At 35.7% G+C, this 19182-nt stretch overlaps 1 protein-coding gene across 1 annotated transcript in view; it reads right to left on the reverse strand.

Moving 5' to 3' along the window:
- Positions 1 to 331: 331 nt before the first annotated feature.
- The window catches only part of megf6b (multiple EGF-like-domains 6b), a 64479-nt gene continuing 45628 nt past the window's right edge, over positions 332 to 19182 (reverse strand). The window contains exons 13-38 of the mRNA XM_081356937.1: positions 18075 to 18233; positions 17844 to 17975; positions 15812 to 15940; positions 15589 to 15717; positions 15290 to 15424; positions 14386 to 14520; positions 14112 to 14237; positions 12668 to 12799; positions 12464 to 12592; positions 12257 to 12388; positions 11576 to 11704; positions 11332 to 11460; positions 10959 to 11087; positions 9253 to 9381; positions 8388 to 8516; positions 7245 to 7373; positions 6570 to 6698; positions 5821 to 5952; positions 4638 to 4766; positions 4437 to 4547; positions 4232 to 4360; positions 3418 to 3546; positions 3216 to 3344; positions 2075 to 2203; positions 1869 to 1997; positions 332 to 1109 (exon numbers count right to left, since the gene is read on the reverse strand). Coding sequence (XP_081213063.1) covers positions 1081 to 1109; positions 1869 to 1997; positions 2075 to 2203; positions 3216 to 3344; positions 3418 to 3546; positions 4232 to 4360; positions 4437 to 4547; positions 4638 to 4766; positions 5821 to 5952; positions 6570 to 6698; positions 7245 to 7373; positions 8388 to 8516; positions 9253 to 9381; positions 10959 to 11087; positions 11332 to 11460; positions 11576 to 11704; positions 12257 to 12388; positions 12464 to 12592; positions 12668 to 12799; positions 14112 to 14237; positions 14386 to 14520; positions 15290 to 15424; positions 15589 to 15717; positions 15812 to 15940; positions 17844 to 17975; positions 18075 to 18233 — 3287 coding nt within the window. The 3' untranslated portion in view covers positions 332 to 1080. The remainder of the gene's footprint in view (positions 1110 to 1868; positions 1998 to 2074; positions 2204 to 3215; positions 3345 to 3417; positions 3547 to 4231; positions 4361 to 4436; positions 4548 to 4637; positions 4767 to 5820; positions 5953 to 6569; positions 6699 to 7244; positions 7374 to 8387; positions 8517 to 9252; positions 9382 to 10958; positions 11088 to 11331; positions 11461 to 11575; positions 11705 to 12256; positions 12389 to 12463; positions 12593 to 12667; positions 12800 to 14111; positions 14238 to 14385; positions 14521 to 15289; positions 15425 to 15588; positions 15718 to 15811; positions 15941 to 17843; positions 17976 to 18074; positions 18234 to 19182) is intronic.

The raw sequence follows: 19182 nt of genomic DNA on the forward strand, positions 1-19182 counted from the left end.
TCTTTTCAGATATTTCATGTTCAGATATTTAGAAACAAAAATGTTTCAAGGCCCCCAGATTATTGTAAAAATGATCAAAAATGCTGGCGGCGAAAGAATTATGTAATTTAAGAAAATATTCTATGAATTTTTTCAAGACTTGCACTCAGGAGTATTAAGATACTCGCCGTTTCTCTGCAAATATTTGTGAAGTTTAAGTGGGAAAAAATATTTTCAGGTTCTCAAGTTTTGTCTTAAGAACAATCTCAAGAAAATAAGATTACAGATTATATAATACAACATTACCTTTTTTTTTTCTTTTTTTTTTTTCTTTAAAAAAGTAAAACAACATCAGTTTAAAATGGCAGTCTTTTATTCTGAAATAGGTTTCTAAAATCTGGCCCCTGGATTTAAAAAACTTTGAAACATTTACACATAACATGCTTTCTTAAATAATCAAATACAAGTCTAGCATTCCAGAATGAACTTTCTTGGGGCGTTGAGTAAAAAGTATTTCTGTAAGAGGGTCACACGTTAAAGAGTTTGCATAACATTTACAATTGTATATTTGTATATTGTACAAAATATATAAATAACTCAAACTTTATACAAAACAATCAAATGCTAAACAGAAAATGAAGCAATGGAACGGATGAAACACTGCACCAGTTCCCGATGTTTTCTAATATAAACATATTTCACAAACAGACCCTCGTTTAATAAAACAACATCATGAAACGTCATTTCATGTACAATATCTTGACATCCACATGTTTTTTAATCAGATATATACAGTAAAACAAACAGTTTGGGTTCAACAATATTAGTAAACAATGGGTGACATAATCTGGGATTGTTTTGAAATTTAAAAAGGCACTTTTCTCCGGTTTACAGTCAGATGTGAATCCTATAACACAACAGTTCTTCAACACAGACGATGTTAAAATCCCCTGAAAGAAGGAGGAAGGATCAAGTATGCAGTGTTAGCGTGAGTTTGAACGATCACTTCTCGTGTCTGCGCTCCATTGCCAACACGACCTCCTGCTTCTTACACACACTCGTGCTTCCATGTAGTCTTTATGGTGTGTGTGTGTGTTCCTGCTACGAGGAGTCGAGCTCTGGAGCTTCACCTACAAACATTCAAATCACAATATATTGCATTACTTTGCTTATTAGAGATAACTAAAATCATCAAACTACTTTTTTGTTACTTGAAATAATTTCAATAAAATAAAAGATTAAAAAACTCAAACTTGTTTTATTTCAGATAGCTGCCAAAGAAGCATTTCTCATTTTCATTTAGTTACTAAAATAACTAGGTAACACTTTACTATAAGGTCTCATTCATAAACAGTTAATGTATTAATTAACAGTGAACAATATCTTTTACAACATTACAAAATACAGTTGCTCACGTTAGACCATTAATGTTAACAAAAACTTTTGATTTAAAAAATGTATTAGCACTTAATTTAAATTAATATTAACTAAGTGTTTAGTTTATTTAAGTGTTTTTAACATTAATAAATGTTCATTATTATTTAATTTTAACAAACAAAACCTTATTGTAAAGTGCTACCAATAACTAAAAATGACAATTTAAACTACTTAAATTACTAAATAGAAATAAAAAAGTTGAAAAACACAAAATTACCAAAACTGCAATGAAAATGGAATATATAAAAAAAAACTAAGTCAAACTATAAATTTATATATATATATATATAAGAATAATTTAAATTTCAAAAATATTTTAATTTTTAATTTTTGTTTTGCTAGTAGAAGTTCTAAATAGCCGGTAACTTGAAAACGTTCATATCCAGGTTCAAACCCTGATTATATTATATAATATTATACAATATACAGCTGAAAAATAAGCACTACTTTACGTTCTGAACACGTGAGACCAATCCAGCCGTTCACACACACACAGCGTCCGTTTCTGCTGTCGCACTGAGATCCGTTCTCACACTCACACGTGAGCGCGCAGTCGGGCCCGTACCGGTTCACACTGCAGTCTGTTGAACATCACACACTATCAGAACATATTCAGATATAATAATCATCAGAGTGCCACTGAGGTTCACTGACTCACCGCTGTCACACCGGACTCCTGTCTTTCCCGAGGGGCAGATACACCTGCCACTCACCGGGTCACATGGTGCGTGTCCCGCACAGTCACATGATCGAGAGCAGTTCAGACCGAACCAGCCACGCTCACATTCTGAGGAAGAAGAGTAGAGTTTATACGGTTAGAGGTTTTGTTCAGATTTTCTGTTTTCATTTTAATTTGGGTCAGTGTTTTAGTTGTTTTATTATGTTTTTGTCATTTATATTCATTTTCTTTTTAAATGTGTCTATACAGTTTTTAGTTTTAGAAATATTGCCTTTGCAACAAGCTGAAATAAAATGTTTGTTTTTTTTTTTGTTTTTTTTTCATTTATTGTGTATCCTATTTCAAATAATGAAAATGTGTTTTATGGTTTTAGTTTACAATACAAATAACCCTGCAACTGGATGATTTTACTGCGTGAAGCATCAGTCTGAAAATGTGCACAGGCTCAATGAAATATACATCACGTATTAACTCTATTTCCCTCCGGCTTTCTGTGTTTTCACTGTTATACGGTAGTACACATCTACTGAAAGAGTACAGAAGCTGAAGAAGAAACAAGCCATCTCATGTGTAACCATATGCATAAAATAATGCGATCATCAACATTAAACAGCATATAAATCAAAACAGTTTTGTTTGTTTAAAAGCAGAGGCTCTGTTCTTACTTTTGACATATTGCATGTTCAGATTTTCATACAACCAATTATTCCGGGGGCCATGAAACTTGATGATCAAAAACACTGGCTGGCAACTATTTTCCCAAAAACTTGGTGAAAATGTAATTAGGAAATGTCTGAAATTTTGTAAGCAGTCAAGAATTACCTTTTTACTTGAAAAGTGTTACTGATTAATTGATTTAATTAGACAAAAATCTAATTGAAGAGTCCAAATCATTTATATCCCGGTATTAACTCTTTCCCCTCTTTCTACAGTGTGCATAAGTAATGTATTCATCGCTTATTTCTGCGGTTTAGATTCTGCACTCTTTCAGAGATGTGTAATAGCGCCCCCTATCGCACAACAGTGAAAACACAGAATCCTGGAAAATTCCATCAATGGTGTGGAAAGAGTTAATTATGAGATCAGATTAATTCTGTTTAATAACTTGACTGATTCTCACCTCTCTCACAGCGAGAGCCGTGAAGTCCAGCGGGACACACACACTGTCCGGTTCTCGGGAGACAGGACGCCCCGTTCCCACAGTCACACCGATGCTGACACCGAGGCCCGAACACACCGGCAGGACACGCTGAAACACACTCCGGATCAGAACGCATTCGGTCTGAGGTGTGAAAGCTTTAACTGTGTGTTCTGGATCTCACCGTGTTCACACAGATGTCCGTAATATCCCGCTTCACACTGACACGCTCCTGTTACTCCGTCACACGTGCTGTTGTTCACACACGAACACTGAAACACACAATCGGGCCCGAACCGACCCTCGGGACATTCTGCCATCACACACACACACACCGATTATAACACACTCACAGTCACAGATTTAGAGTTTAGAGTCTCAGCACAATAAGCACACATGCAGAGACAAATGTGTGACACTATGATCTTCTTTATTTACAACCAGTAAAACTGAGCCTAAAACTATTTTAAACCTGAAATAAAGTATAAATATTCGATTGGAAAAAACAGACTTAAAAATTAAAAAATACTTTCAAATAAATTGACATACTATAATTACTAAAACATTTATTAAAATAAATTGAAGTTAAACAAAAATATATATATATAAAAAAATAAATAATAAAACCCCCCTGATAAAAGCACATAACAAAAACTAATAAAACTAAAATCAAAATGAAAAAAATGATATAATATAAAAAATCTAAAAATATAATATAAATTTACAAAAGTCCTTTTTGTTAACTGAAATAAAATATAAAATGTTAGATGAAAAAAAATGTACAAAATAAGTTGATTAAACTAAAATTTAACTAAAAAATTTAACTAAAAGTTGACTAAAATTGAATTAAAATAAATTGAAGTTAAACAGAAATATAAAAAAAATCCCAAAAATAAACAACTAATTAAAAATTGGTGGAACAAGCCTCTCCTAATCGACTACTGTTTGCTCTAATCTCTATAGAGGATGATGAACACACACACACACACACACATCACCTTTCTCACAGTGTGTGCCGGTCCAGCCGAGGCCACATGAGCAGTTTCCAGAGACGGAGTCACACACACCTCTGTTCCTGCAGTCACAGCGCTGAGAACAACCAGGTCCAAACCAGCCCTCAGGACAGACTACACACACACACACACGTCTGTCAGAGATACACACCTTCACACACGTCTAACATCAGAGCAAACAACGGCTCACCTCGATCACGCTCGTCTCGCACACATCTGCCTGTGACTGGCTCGTTTCTCGTCCCGTTCCCACATCTGGACACGTGAACACAGTCCAGCCCGTAGCGTCCAGCGGGACACGCTGAAGAGGAGAGGAGAGAGTGTGTGTGTGTGTGTGTGTGTGTGAGAGGTAAAGTGTGTGTTTCTCAGTGATTGCTGTGCAGGGACTCACTGAGGTTACAGCGAGCTCCGATGAATCCGGCTGAACATTCACAGGCGCCCGAGACTGAGACACACACTCCTCCGTTCACACACTGACACTGACGCTCGCAGTCGGGGCCGTAGAGTCCATCAGCACACGCTACACACACACACACACACACATCCAGAGGAACATGAGCATCACATTACACACATGCACATTCTGTTGAAAACACACTTCCTTCTTCTCAGACAGAGAACATCACAAAGGACACATTACAGTGAAGAAGCGTTCAGAGAGTACAGTACAGCAGGATTACTGTAACAACAGAAAAAAATACATATAAAAACATTTGTGTTACTTGAATTAAAATAAATGTTAACTAAAAAAAATAATTTGAGCTACTTGCCATTGCAACATTTCTCATTTTCATTTAGTTTAACTTGATGTACTCAAATAACTAAACCTGAACTTAAAATGAATTAAAACTACATCGAGATATTCAAAAATAACAATACCTAAAAAAAAACTAACCCTAACAACACTAAATCACTAAAGCTTTAAATAAAACACAAATGAAAACAAAATATACAAATAAAAACTAAATCAATTTATTAATAAAAAAACTATAATAGTATCTCAATATAAAATATTAGATATTATACACTGAAGAACTCTAATGTTGGTTTATGGTCACATGACATGCAGGTTAACCCATTTTCAGTAAGCATTTTATTTGGGTTTTATTTTAAAATGATTTATTTACTTTCATTTTAGATTTTTATTGAATTTTACTCAGTGTTTTAGTTTGTTTTTATTTTAAAATGTATTGTTATAATTATATTATTATTATTTTTCATTTTTAATAAATGTTTAAGACTGTTTTGATTTTACATTTTATGATTTTAACAATAAAATTATTAAAATCTAAAACCATTTAATAATATGATAAACATAAATACATTTTAAAATAAAAACTATCAAATTAAAACACTAATAAAAATGAATAAAATCAAACTAAAACACAGACTAAAATGGTTCATCATAAAAATGTAAATCTTTTCAGTTTGTTTTTACTTTAAAATGTATTTATTTGAATTTGAGACGTTTATGATTTTCTGAATGATCTTTTCATCAGCTCATGAAATATGTGATGTAATATGATGTAAACCGCAGACATACAGTTAAAGTAGTAACCGTGAGTGTGTCTCACCCTGATCACACTTGTGTCCGGTGAAGCCGGGCGCGCAGTAACACACTCCGGACACCGGGTGGCACAGCTGGTTTCTCTCTGAGCACTGACACACCTGGTTACAGCTGATGCCGAACGTGCCGGCCGGACACACTGCTGGGACAGAGGCAGATGATGCTACTGTACACACATGATGGATGCATTATTCATGATAAAACATCACGCTGCACTAAATCAATGAGCAGAGAACAACTTGTGTCTTAAAGTCGCCATAAAATATAAAACTGACCCCATTCGTTTTTTCATTATGAACAATTCATTCACGCAATTATTCTTTTTATACTGTACATACACACCACCGTTCAAAAAGGTTGGTTAGGGTCGGTAAGATTTTTTCTGATTCACCGATCAAAAATACAGTAAAAATAGTGAAATATAACAATTTAAACTATGATTTGCAACATTATAAATGTATTTACTGTCACTTTGGATCATTTTAATGTGTTCTTGCTGAAAAAACCTGCAACCCAAACCTTTAAACAGTACAGTATTAAAATAAATATATATTATATTATTTAATATGTCACAATACAGTAGAAACAAATTCTGATTCTTGCCGACTTTAATTTGCCATATATTGTGGTTAGTATATATTATTATTGCACTGGTATTGTATCATATCTAAATAAAGAATATTGTTGCCACATGTTTTTATTAATAACCCTTTTCTGCAGTAATTGTGGATGTGATTTGTGGGCTCACACACTCACTGAGCTCGCAGCCGTTGCCTGTGTATCCAGGAGAGCATCCACACACTCCGGTCACATGATGACAGGATGATCCCGACGGACAAGAGCAGATCTGATCACAGTCCTGACCGTATGAGCCCGGCAGACACGCTGACACACACACACATTTCAAATCAAGCTCCAGTTTCACACTTACATATTTAATAATTCATCTTTATTATGTATTAAATAATTAACAATAATTAAATAAACATTTAATTATTATTTACTATGGGTGATACCAATATGACAAATATTATACAAGTTATAATACTGATAAGTTAAATTGCACTTCAAGTAAAAAATACTGGAAGGTAAAATGTAAAATATATCAAGTATTTAATAATAAGTTATTTAATAATTATTAAATAAATTAATAATTACCAAATAATAATTATTTATTAAATAAATAAATAAATATTTAAGTCAATATTTGATCATTATTTAGGCCTATAATGGGTGATAACCAATATGACAAATATAATACAAGTACAATTATTCATAAATTAAATTCCTTTTCAAGTGAAAATACAGGAAGGTAAAATGTAATATCTATTATTTAATAATTATCAAATAATATATTATATATATATATATATTACATCATTAAAAAAATATTAAATAAACATTTAATTAAATATATAATAGTTTGAATACCTTTCTCACAGCGTCTTCCTCTCCATCCTGCAGGACACACACACTGTCCACTCACATGATGACAGGGGGCGCTGTGCTCACACTCACAGAGTTCCTCACAGCCGACTCCAAACCGCCCCGATACACACGCTAACACACACACACATCATTACACCCTCGCCCTTCCTTACACACACCTAATGATCTTTTTATATGTGGAAAAATACATTATTTAGTTCCTTTATTACAGATTTTCAATACAGGGTCATTTGGTCACCACATGGATAGACAAATACAAAACACACACACACACAGGCTGGATTTATAGGCATGTTCAATCATTCTCTCAGTGTGAATATGACTAGTGAACTCAGGATTATACTCTAATATCCTGACAGTCAGTGAGACGGTCCTCACTGCAGAACATGTAATCCAGGGGGAGGAGTTGGATCCAGGTCCAACTCCTCCCACCTTACATATACCTAAACCTACCAATCTCCACCCCTTAGATCTGGATCCAACTCCGCCCCCTGGATCTTGTGTACTGCAGTAAGGTGCTACTGCAGTAAGTCTTTATTAAAATACATCAGAAAATAAATATATCTAACCACTAATAGGAGCCAAATCCTCTGTATCTTCTACAGTTCAAAAGTTTAGAATAATTAAGATTTTTTTTTATGTTTTTGAGTCTCTTCTGCTCACCAAGGCTGCTTTTTTTAATAAAAAATACAGTAAAATAATATTACAATTTAAAATAGCTGTTTTCTCTGTTAATATATGGTAAAATGTAATTTATTCCTGTGATCAAAGCTGAATTTTCAGCATCATTACTCCAGTCTTCAGTGTCACATGATCCTTCAGAAAACATTCTAATATGCTTTTTTCCCCGCTAAATTATTATTAATGATTTCTGAATGATGTTTCACAATACACAGTACTGTTTTTAATGCATTTTTCATCAAATAAAAGCATTCTCAGTGAGCATAAGAGACATCGTAATTATCATAATTATTTGAAACTTCTAATGGGTAGTGTATATGGACAAGCTCAGTTTATGTCCTGTTGAAGTATTTCCTATCGATGTGGGACAGATTGAAGCGCTGCATTTCCTGAAATAGCCAACAGCCTGTGTGTGTACGTCACACAGAGTTCAGATGACCTTACCGTTCTCACAGCGTTCTCCTGTCCAGCCCGGCTGACAAACACATCGACCCGTCTGTCCGTCACACTGACCGTCGTTCTCACACGCACATCTGTCCTGACAGCCTGACCCGAACCGACCCGCTGGGCATTCTGGGACCACAGGGATACATGATGCTTTGTGTTGTGACTTTACATGAAACACCTGAATCTGTGACTTTCTGCTTTATTTTTCGCTTTAGCACAGAGGATAAATGAACCTGCATGTGAACAGTCACGTCTAGTGAGAGTTCACTGCGTCCATGTGCTCTTCTGAAACATGAGGAAACCTTCACCCTGGAGTTATGAGGTGTGAGGAGAAGAAACCAAGATCTTACATGAGGCGAACGTGTCTGCAGTGACGACTTAACAAATCCTGGAAGACCAGCACGACACTAAACATATGATGTAATGCCTGGAAATCGGCAGCTCTTTTCCTTCCCGACTTACACTGGACCAGTGACGGTCAGCATGAGAGATCCGTTACTGGAGCTGAACATCCAAACTTATCAAAACGCAACGTCATAAACATTTTGCACAATATCAAAACTCAAATTTTGCTGTGCGGTTGCAGATGACGCAAGTTCAAATCTGGCTTGTGACATATCCAGCCGTAAAAACAAAAGCAGAGCTTTCACACTGCCAATCACGGTTTCCTCTCCAGTAAATGTAGTGTGTAGTCAGCACTGCGGTTAGCAGTCTCGACAGCACACTGCACACACTCAATTAAAGTGTATTACATATTGCTTTGAGTATTTACTTGTGATCACGAACAGACCGACTGAATATTCCAGGTGTTTCCCCTCACAGTAAATAAAGAAACTGAAGCGTGAAGATCAGAGTCACTGACCCAGGTGACAGGCGGATCCCGTCCAGCCGCTGGGACAGACGCATCGGCCGCTCGCAGGGTCACACAAGCCCCCGTTCTCACACACACAGATCTCAGAACAGCCCAAACCGAAGAAACCTGGAGAACATCCTGCAAAAACAGCGACACAACTCTTGAGATACAACACCATCAATAATTCAGACTCACAGAAATATGATTCATCATGAAGTGAAAAACACTGACGTATTTAAACGTTAGAATGTCCATATTGTTGTCATAGTGAGTCTTTTTATGCAAATTAATATGCTTAATTACTTCTAGGTACATAGTTGCACATTGTTATGTTGTTATTTCATTGTATTGTCCAACCTAAATTTCCCCTTAGGGGATTAATAAAGTTGCATGAATTAATTCATTCATTCATTCATTAGTGAATATTGATGAAATGTTAGAGGTCAGAATTCTTATTTTTAAAGAAATTAATACTTTTATTCAGCAAGGATGCATTAAATTGTTCAAATGTGTTGGTAAACATTTATAACGTTGCAAAATATTTCTAATTCAACTAAATGCTGTTCTTTTATTCTATTAATTAAAAAATCCTGTAAAATATGTATCACAGGTATTCAACTGTTCTCAACTGATAATAATCAGAAATGTTTCTTGAGCATCAAATCATCATATTAGAATGATTTCTGAAGGATCATGTGACACTGAAGACTGGAGTAATGACGCTGAAAATTACACAGTTTAAAATATATTCAAATAAAAAATTGCTCTTTGCTCTTTGAATTTTAATAATATTTCACAATATTACTGTATTTTTGATCAGATAAATAGTGAGCAGAAGAGACTACTTTAAAAAACAGGAAGTGTTTAAATATATTTCAATCATGACAACTCTCAGCATTTATTGATGAGCACAGAATGTACACAGACTTAGTACGAAGAACACTGCAGAAAAAACGCGCATGAATACAGTGAATAGAATACGAGCTTCTGCAAGGAAAAGTAAGGAGATCTAGGCAGGTGGAGCTGGGGAAGGGGGAGGGCAAGGAAAAATAAATATACATTTGGAAATAAATAGGCCAAAAATGTCAGCTTTAAGGGAACCAATCAGCTGCTCAGAAGAGTTTCATGACTGAACTATGTATATGTACTTCAGCATTGTACATGTATATAGTCAGCTAGTACAGTTTTTTAAAGGTCCCATATTGTACGCCTTTCTGAAGTTTTATTTTAGGTTTCGATGTCCTTATGAATATATATTTGCGGTATAAGTACCAAAAACCATCTCAATATATTTTTACAGCTCCTTTCTCAGGAGCTCTGCCAAGAACAGGTCGATTTTGCCCTGTCTACTTAATATTCATGAGCCTCTCTTCTGATTGGCCTGTCTACTTAATATTCATGAGCCTCTCTTCTGATTGGCCTGTCTACTTAATATTCATGAGCCTCTCTTCTGATTGGCCTGTTGTTTTCAGCGTGACCCACCATTGGTGGGGGTGTGACTGAAGTTCTGACATCACATTTATACAGAAGTCACAACGGCTTGTGAAAAGGCACAGCTACTTCATGCAGGCTGTGAGCATTTGTCTGTGGATTGACTGTTTTGAAACTTATATGGTAGTTTCATCACCGCTAGACCTCTGCTATCATGAAAAAAGCCAGGAAATTTCAGTTTTGATAATATGAGACCTTTAATGAATGAGGTGTCCGAATCTTACGCTGTGAGCAGGAGTGTCCCGTCCACCCAGCGCTGCACACACACTGACCGCTTACGGCATCACAGCTGCTGTTATTGTGACACACACACGTCTGAGAACAGCTCGCTCCATACAATCCAGCAGGACACGCTATAGACCAGACCACAACAAACATCACTCATGGGAAAACTGGGACAGAAGTGCTCAGAAAAGAATAATAGATAATCATGCAGGGTTTTGCACAGATGAGCAAGATAAAAATCCTCTTTGCTTGACAAGGCTTTATCAATTTCACAGGTGAAGAAGTTAGCCAGTCTTTTCCACACAGAAGTCTTGAAGGTACAGTAGCAACGCATGAAGATAGAAGTGATGATAAAATGCTACAAAAGCTCACTTTGGTCACAGTGTGGACCGATCCAGCCAGGCCGGCAGGAACATTCACCATGGACATGATCACAGAGACCCCCGTTCATACACACACACTTCTTTTGACAATCCAGACCATAGAAACCCTGCGGACAAGCTGAACACACACACACACACACACACACACACACACACAAGCATTCAGTCAAAGATCTGATCATCAGTATCCGATAGCGTGTTAATAAATGTTAAGTTGAACAATCACACTGTACGTTTTTCACAGAACGTTCCAGTCCAGCCAATCTTACAGGTACAAGCTCCGCCCACATGGTCACATGATGCCTGGTTTTCACACTGGCAGCGATGCTTACAGCCCGGCCCAAATGAACCAGCAGGGCATTCTGGGATAGATGTACGACACAGATCACGTGATAAATACTGTAACATTTATAACAGATATAGATATGCATTTAATATAGAAGGACCGTCAAATCTAAAATAGTCCCACTCTACAAGGAAAAATAATTCATATTTATCATATCATATATCATATATCCATCAAATTATTTTACATGGCACATATGAATTGAGAAATTACATGGAATATCTGTACATTTATAAATTACTTTCTCAAAACGCAAAACCATTAAAAATAAGCAAGTTAAGTCAAAAAGGTTTTAAAAATGCTACAAGATTTTAGATATACATTTTCCCTAATATATTCATGTATATTTTAACCTAAAATGGTGATCCATTTTATTTGTATTTTTTTACATTGCAAAAAATATTATGGAAGTCAATGGCTATCATCCGCTATCATCATGAAAATAATATTAATATTTTTAGGACAGCGCATACTGTGACATGTGTCTTTAGCACACTTTACGTTGTTGTACGTGCATGTGTGTGTGTGTGTGTGTGTTTAAAGTAATGTGTGTATATGTGACACTCACTCTGGTCACATCGAGGTCCAGTGAAACCTGCCTCACACTGACAGTGTCCGGTCTGAGCGTCACACACTCCGCCACTGTTTCGACAGTCACACACACTCACACAGTCCAGACCCCAGCGGCCCGTGTCACAGGCTACAACACACACATTACCTCACCGTCAAAAAACAGACATTTTTTATTACATAATAATAAAACCATGAAACGTACCCTTCCTGCAGCTGTGGCCCATCCAGCCGGGAGGACATGAGCAGCGTCCGGTTACAGGATCACAGCGTCCTCCATTCTCACACACACATCTGAGCTGACAGCCCACACCGAAACGGCCCGCGGGACACACTGAACACAGAGAGACTCAAAAACACCGGATCCAGGAGAAAGCACAGACTCAGAGATCCTGACGGATTTACTCACTGTTCTGGCACAATCTGCCGATGAATCCAGGAGCGCACACACACGTGCCGTTACGCCGGTCACAACGGCCTCCGTTCTCACAAGACGGACACGTTTCCCGACATCCAACACCCCACTGACCCTCCACACACTCTGATGCACAAATCAACATTTATAATTCAGATAGTTATATCATTTCACCCTTATATTATGTCCCGGGTCACTCCAACCAGCAACATTTTTATGGCTGTCGGAAATAATGGAGATCATGAAAATGAGCGACTTTCTCATTGAGGCTCACGAACATCCCTGCGAAGTGAGGTGGTGTGAAATTTACATACTACATTTCTATTAAGACTGTGATGTTAGCAACCCTAAAGTTTCATGGTTGAAGGAAGCTGCACAGACACAACATTATTCAAAAATGCATGTATTTTGTCATGTAAGGGTATTAACATTTATGCATTTGGCAGATGTGTTTATCTAAATAAAATGACATTGCATTGATGCTGTACATTTATATCAGTTCACTCGTTAACTGAGTCGAACCCGTGATCTTGCTAATCTACTATTTGAGGAAAAGCAATATAAATTCAGGAAAGCAATATAAATACAGTATATTTAAATCAGGAAAGCAATATAAATACAGTATATTTAAATATTATTAAATTTTAATATTATTTAAATATAACTCATTTAAAAATCAAATAAAAATCACAATCTTGAATTTTAAATAAAATACACACACCCATATATATATATATATATACAGACAGACAGACAGACAGATAGATAGATAGTACAAAATCAATTAAAAATCATATATTCTCATTCTCATTTCACAATCTTGAATTTTAAATAAAATACACACACCCATATATATATATATATATATATATATATATATATATATATATATATATATATATATATATATATATATAGATGATAGATAGATAGATAGATAGATAGACAGACAGACAGACAGACAGACAGACAGACAGACAGACAGACAGACAGACAGATAGATAGATAGTACAAAATCAATTAAAAATCATATATTCTCATTTCTCTGTTTGAGAAGTTTAAATGTTTACTGTTTTTACCAGAATTTTGTGTGTGTGTGTGTGTGTGTGTGTGTGTGTGTGTGTGTGTGTGTGTGTGTGTGTGTGTGTGTGTGTGTGTGTGTGTGTGTGTGTGTGTGTGTGTATTGTATTGTACTGATCCAAACTAGGGTCAATTTGACCTGAAACATAACGATCGTACCCAGAATTCAACATAATACAAGGGTTAAACAATATCATGCAAACTTGCAGATTTTTCATAAAGGATAATTTTGTGTCTATGAGCCACTAATGCAGCTTGTGTTTTCAAAATACTGTAAATAGTGCATTCATTTTTATCATAAGAAAAGAGTGTAGCTCAATATAAGCAAGACATGTTGATGTCAGAATGACAATTTCACCTTTTTCACAACGTTTTCCAAACGTTCCAGCAGGACACATGCATTGGCCAGTGATCCTGTCACATGATGCTCCAGAACAGTCACATGACTGAGAGCAGCCAATCCCAAATCTTCCATCAACACAATCTATCACAGAAATGAAACACTAATCAAAGTCTTGGATCACATTAAATTTCCAAATACCGTTTTATTGCAATGTAGAATGTAGCATCCTATGGCCTTAATTGGCCTACAGTACAGACATATTATACACCTGTAATTTGACCGATCATACCTTGGTCACATTTGTCTCCTCTCTTTCCTGCGGGACACTGCGGTCGACAGGCTCCAGTCACATGATCACAGGTCACTCCATCGGGACAGGAGCATTTCCTCTCGCAGCCAGAGCCGAAGAAGCCTGATCCACACTCTACAAATACAATCAATATTGATCATATCGTATCATATATTGCCATCTTTTTAAAACGTCTTTCAATGCAAATTAAAAATGCAAAACAATGTTAAAATTATGTTTTAACATATCCATTTTCTTTTCTTTATTTTTGGACTTTTTTTCAACTCTTTTCCTGGTATTTCTTTAACACATTTCAATGCAAATGAAAAATTATAATAAAAAAAAAAAAAAAATATATATATATATATATATATATATATGCAATCCTAAAATAAATAATAATAATAAAAATAAATAAATAAATAAATACAATTTTATATATATATATATATATATATATATATATATATATATATATATATATATTATGATTGCATGTTTTCCGATTCAAAGCATTTCAATGCAAATAAACTTTTTACTAAATATTAAAATGCTATGTTTTAACAGATCCAATCTCTTTTCATTTCTTTTGTTTTCTTTTCATTATTTTTAGATTGTTTTCCAATTATTAAAAACTTAAAACTATTTCAATGCAAATGAAGAAGGTTTATTTAAATGCTTTGTTTTAACAAATCCATTTAAAAAAAAAAGAATTTTTTTTTTTTTAGATTGCATGTTTTACTATTCTTTTTCTTGTATTTCAATGCAAAAAAAGTACATTTATTTAACTTTTATTTGCACGTTTTCTAGTTATTTTCATGGTATTTCATAAAGCATTTCGATGTAAATTGTTCAATGCAGTGCAATCTTGTATGAATACACTTCAGACGCTCGTCAGACGCACCGTCTTCACAGCTCTCGCCCCGATAACCAGGCTTGCAGACGCAGGCACCGTGATGACGGTTACACTCCACAGTGTTCTTCTGGACACACACACACTCTTCAGAACAGCCTGGACCGAACATCCACTTCGGACACACTGCAAGAACACAGAAGAAACAAAGCGCACAAGTTTTTATAAAGAAAGTCACACTCATAAGGTATGTGTTAGTGTTGAACTGAATGCACATTTAAATCACATCACAGCACAAATGGAGTTGTTTTAAAAGCAAAGTGTAGTTAAAAGGGTAAATCCCGACTCACATAGATGGCAGAACCTTCCGTACAGTCCCGGGTCACACAGACACGCTCCATAAGTGCGATGACACCGTCCATTATTAGCACAGTTACACTTCTTATTACAGAACTTCCCATAGACACCCTTAGGACAACCTGGAGTGAGTGCATCAAATAAACTCTAGAAACATGACATGGTGCACACAATACTGAATATGTTATATATGATTTGTAGTTGACATGAACTGACCGTCCTGACACAGCTCTCCACTGACCCCTGGTGGACAGCGGCAGCTCCCCGTGACCGGATCACACACACCACCGTTCTTACACTCACAGCTCAACGAGCAATTCCTGCCGAACCAGCCCTCCGCACACGCTGGATGACACACACACAGGAGGAGAAAGGTCATGACCTTTGAAAGGCGTGCAGAACAGTAAGTTAATAAATGTCTCTGGTCACTGGTTTATTGTGCATGACTCATCAGTCTTTTCATCATCTGATAAAAAGTATTTATTCTCCGCCTGTGAAATTTGCCTTTTCTGTCGATGTAATCAAGCCCTCATTAATTCATGCTGAATTGTCCATTTCTCTCAAATGGATTGCATTTAATCTTTAATGACATATTTATGACCAGCCTTGAGGACTTGAGGAAAATTAAACATCTTTTGAAAGGTCTATGGGCTTAGCATCAAGCGTTTTTTGTTTTTTTTACAATATACACTTTTTGTCTCCAAAAGCATTACATTTTGAGATTTATTGATGTTTATACTATAAGACTGTTGAATGCTTGAATCTGATTGGTTGACGAATGTTCTAAGGTGTGCAGTTATTTTCAGGAAAACGCACGGCTGAAGTAGTTCCGGCAGGTCTTGACCGCATCACAGTTCCATATCACTTCACCAAATGATTTCTGTCATTTCAAAGGCAGACAACAGCAAAAGAACCAAAACCCACAACAACACTGACCAAGCAAATAAATATGGTACACAATAGGATAAAACCAAATTATTTCCATGTTTTTTCCCACAAAATTACATTTTATTATGTACGAACTGTCTTTCTCCCGCTCTCTCTCCCACTCAAACACACACATACTCGCACAGAAACGTGTTGTCAGCGCCGCTCTGACGATTTTAAAAGTTAAATAGTTCAGGAACTTAAAAGCTACATGACATTTCTCACTAGCGAGGTAATAACAGCGCTGTTCTTGAAGCAGATCAACTTACAGTTTCGCTATAAGTAGAGACGCTGATGCTGAACACTGTTGAAGGGATATTTCACCGCTGGAAAGATGAATGTGTATTTAAACTGGGTCATTTATGTAGTAGAAATGTGAAATTATTTTAGAAGTTGGTGCCTTCTAGACTGAGAAAACTCAGAAAAATTATTTTTAGCTCATGTGGATGAAAGACAACAACTCCCAGAATGCACTTGCTTCGCTGCCCTACGAGGACACTCCCAAGCCACGCCTACCGGTTACAGAGGGCAGTGTCGGGAGAAATGATACAGCTAGGCTACTAGTGACTCGAAACTGAAAAGATGGTGTTTTATGGTGAGATCCCCCTATGGGCGGGTTGAAGACATGCGGGACGAGCTCCTCCTACTGGCTGGAGTCTCTCGCCTCTGGACTAAAAAGCCTCCGATGATGACGATAAATGATGATTTTTGCGTCATCTGAGGTTTTTCTCCAGACACACAATACAGAAATCTCTCGTCTCAGGGGGACATGAGGGAGGGAAGCACGGTCACTCGAAAATACCATCGGGTTTCTACTGATACAAAGCTTAATGTTTATTGGTGAAGTATCCCTTTAAGAGACGCACACACTCGGGTAATTCACACACACTTAATTTCTCTCTCTCTCTAATAACTGCATTACATCAATGGCTCAAGCCTCTGTTTCTAGCTCTAAAATGACATTTCGGGATTATGAACGGAGGCGTGGGATGAGAAATTAGTCCTACACACAAGAGCGTTTTGAGAACAAAAACCCTGACAAATGTCTTGAAATGCAATATCTGAACAATGTTAGAGATGTGGTAACTGTAGTATAAGCAGAGTAATTGACTCCAGCGTTGTGGCCGCATTACAACCTCGGGTGTGCATTATTTTCTAATAATTGCCCGTCGTCAATTATTCCGTACATTATCCATTATTTATGTCTTAAAGATAGACACCTAAATGATCAGCCCTCCAATTGTTCTTCAAGAAATGATGCAATCTTAAAAATGATTACTGATAATCATGTTAGTGTTGAGGCTCTTTCGGAGAAACTCACTCTCATTGCAAACGATCCCCGTCCATCCGTCAGGACAGTCACAGCCGTTTGTGTGTTTGTTACACACTCCTCTGTTAGCACAATCCTCACACGACAGACTGCAGTCGAAGCCGAACGAGCCGTTCAAACAAACTGCGCAGACAGGAGGAAAAGAGTTTGCATTATGATATATGTTATCCTACAATATCTAAAATGACAGCACTGGTACAGAACAGAGTGAGGTTTTCGTACTGAATTTCTCAGTTAAAGTGCTCTCAGCGCGCAGTTCCCCCGCGTCGTCCTCGTAGTCGTCGTATCGCTCCAGGATCTGATCATAGTCCTGAAGGATAGTGAGATGAGGTCGGGGTTTCTCTACACCACTGCTCAACGCCTCGACAGACTGCTCCAGCACTGACACACACACACACGAATGCAAACATCCAGTTTAATTACATTCATTTAAATGCACTGTATATGGATCTAAATAACATTACATCACATAAACTATACTTATAGAGAGAATCGGACCCTAATCTAAAATGTGACCATTAACTACGACTTTTGCCTCAATAAACTCCTAATTACTGCTTATTTATAATTAGTTAATTCAAATTTATGTGTAATAAATTGTTGAATCAAAATATTTCTTTATGAAGCCAATATTTATAATGTCTATTCAATGCTTTTCTCACCTAACACAATAATGACTTTAAATGATCATTTCTAAGCCAAAATTGATGTGCGATTAATTTGTGATTCATTTTATAAATTAATTGGCACATCATATAATTAATTAGAATAAAAATTGTAATCACTTAACAGGCTTAAATATAATATAATATAATATAATATAATATAATATAATATAATATAATATAATATAATATAATATAATATAATATAATATAATATAATATAGGTTCTGAGAAATATATCTATCAAATAATATATATATAATTATAATATATAAATATATTAAAAAAATTTTTATAAATACATAAAATCTATCCATCTTAAAATCTCTTTTAAAACTAGAATGACTCTTTTTAATATAATATAATATAATATAATATAATATAATATAATATAATATAATATAATATAATATAATATCTATAAAATAATATATAAATAATTATAATATATAAATATAAAAAAAATATTATAAATACATAAAATCTATCTATCTTAAAATCTCTTTTAAAACTAGAATGACTCTTTTTGAAGCCTTTCTTCTTTAAAATCCTTCAATCGGGGAGAATATTTCCCCTATTTGATGAATCTCTCTTATACAAGCGGGTTTCTGTGCATTAGGTTACTTCAATTAGCTCACAAATCGTTGATTGCTCTGCATTGGAAA

This window comes from Scardinius erythrophthalmus (assembly GCF_964197995.2).
Source record: "Scardinius erythrophthalmus genome assembly, chromosome: 25".
NCBI lineage: Eukaryota > Metazoa > Chordata > Actinopteri > Cypriniformes > Leuciscidae > Scardinius > Scardinius erythrophthalmus.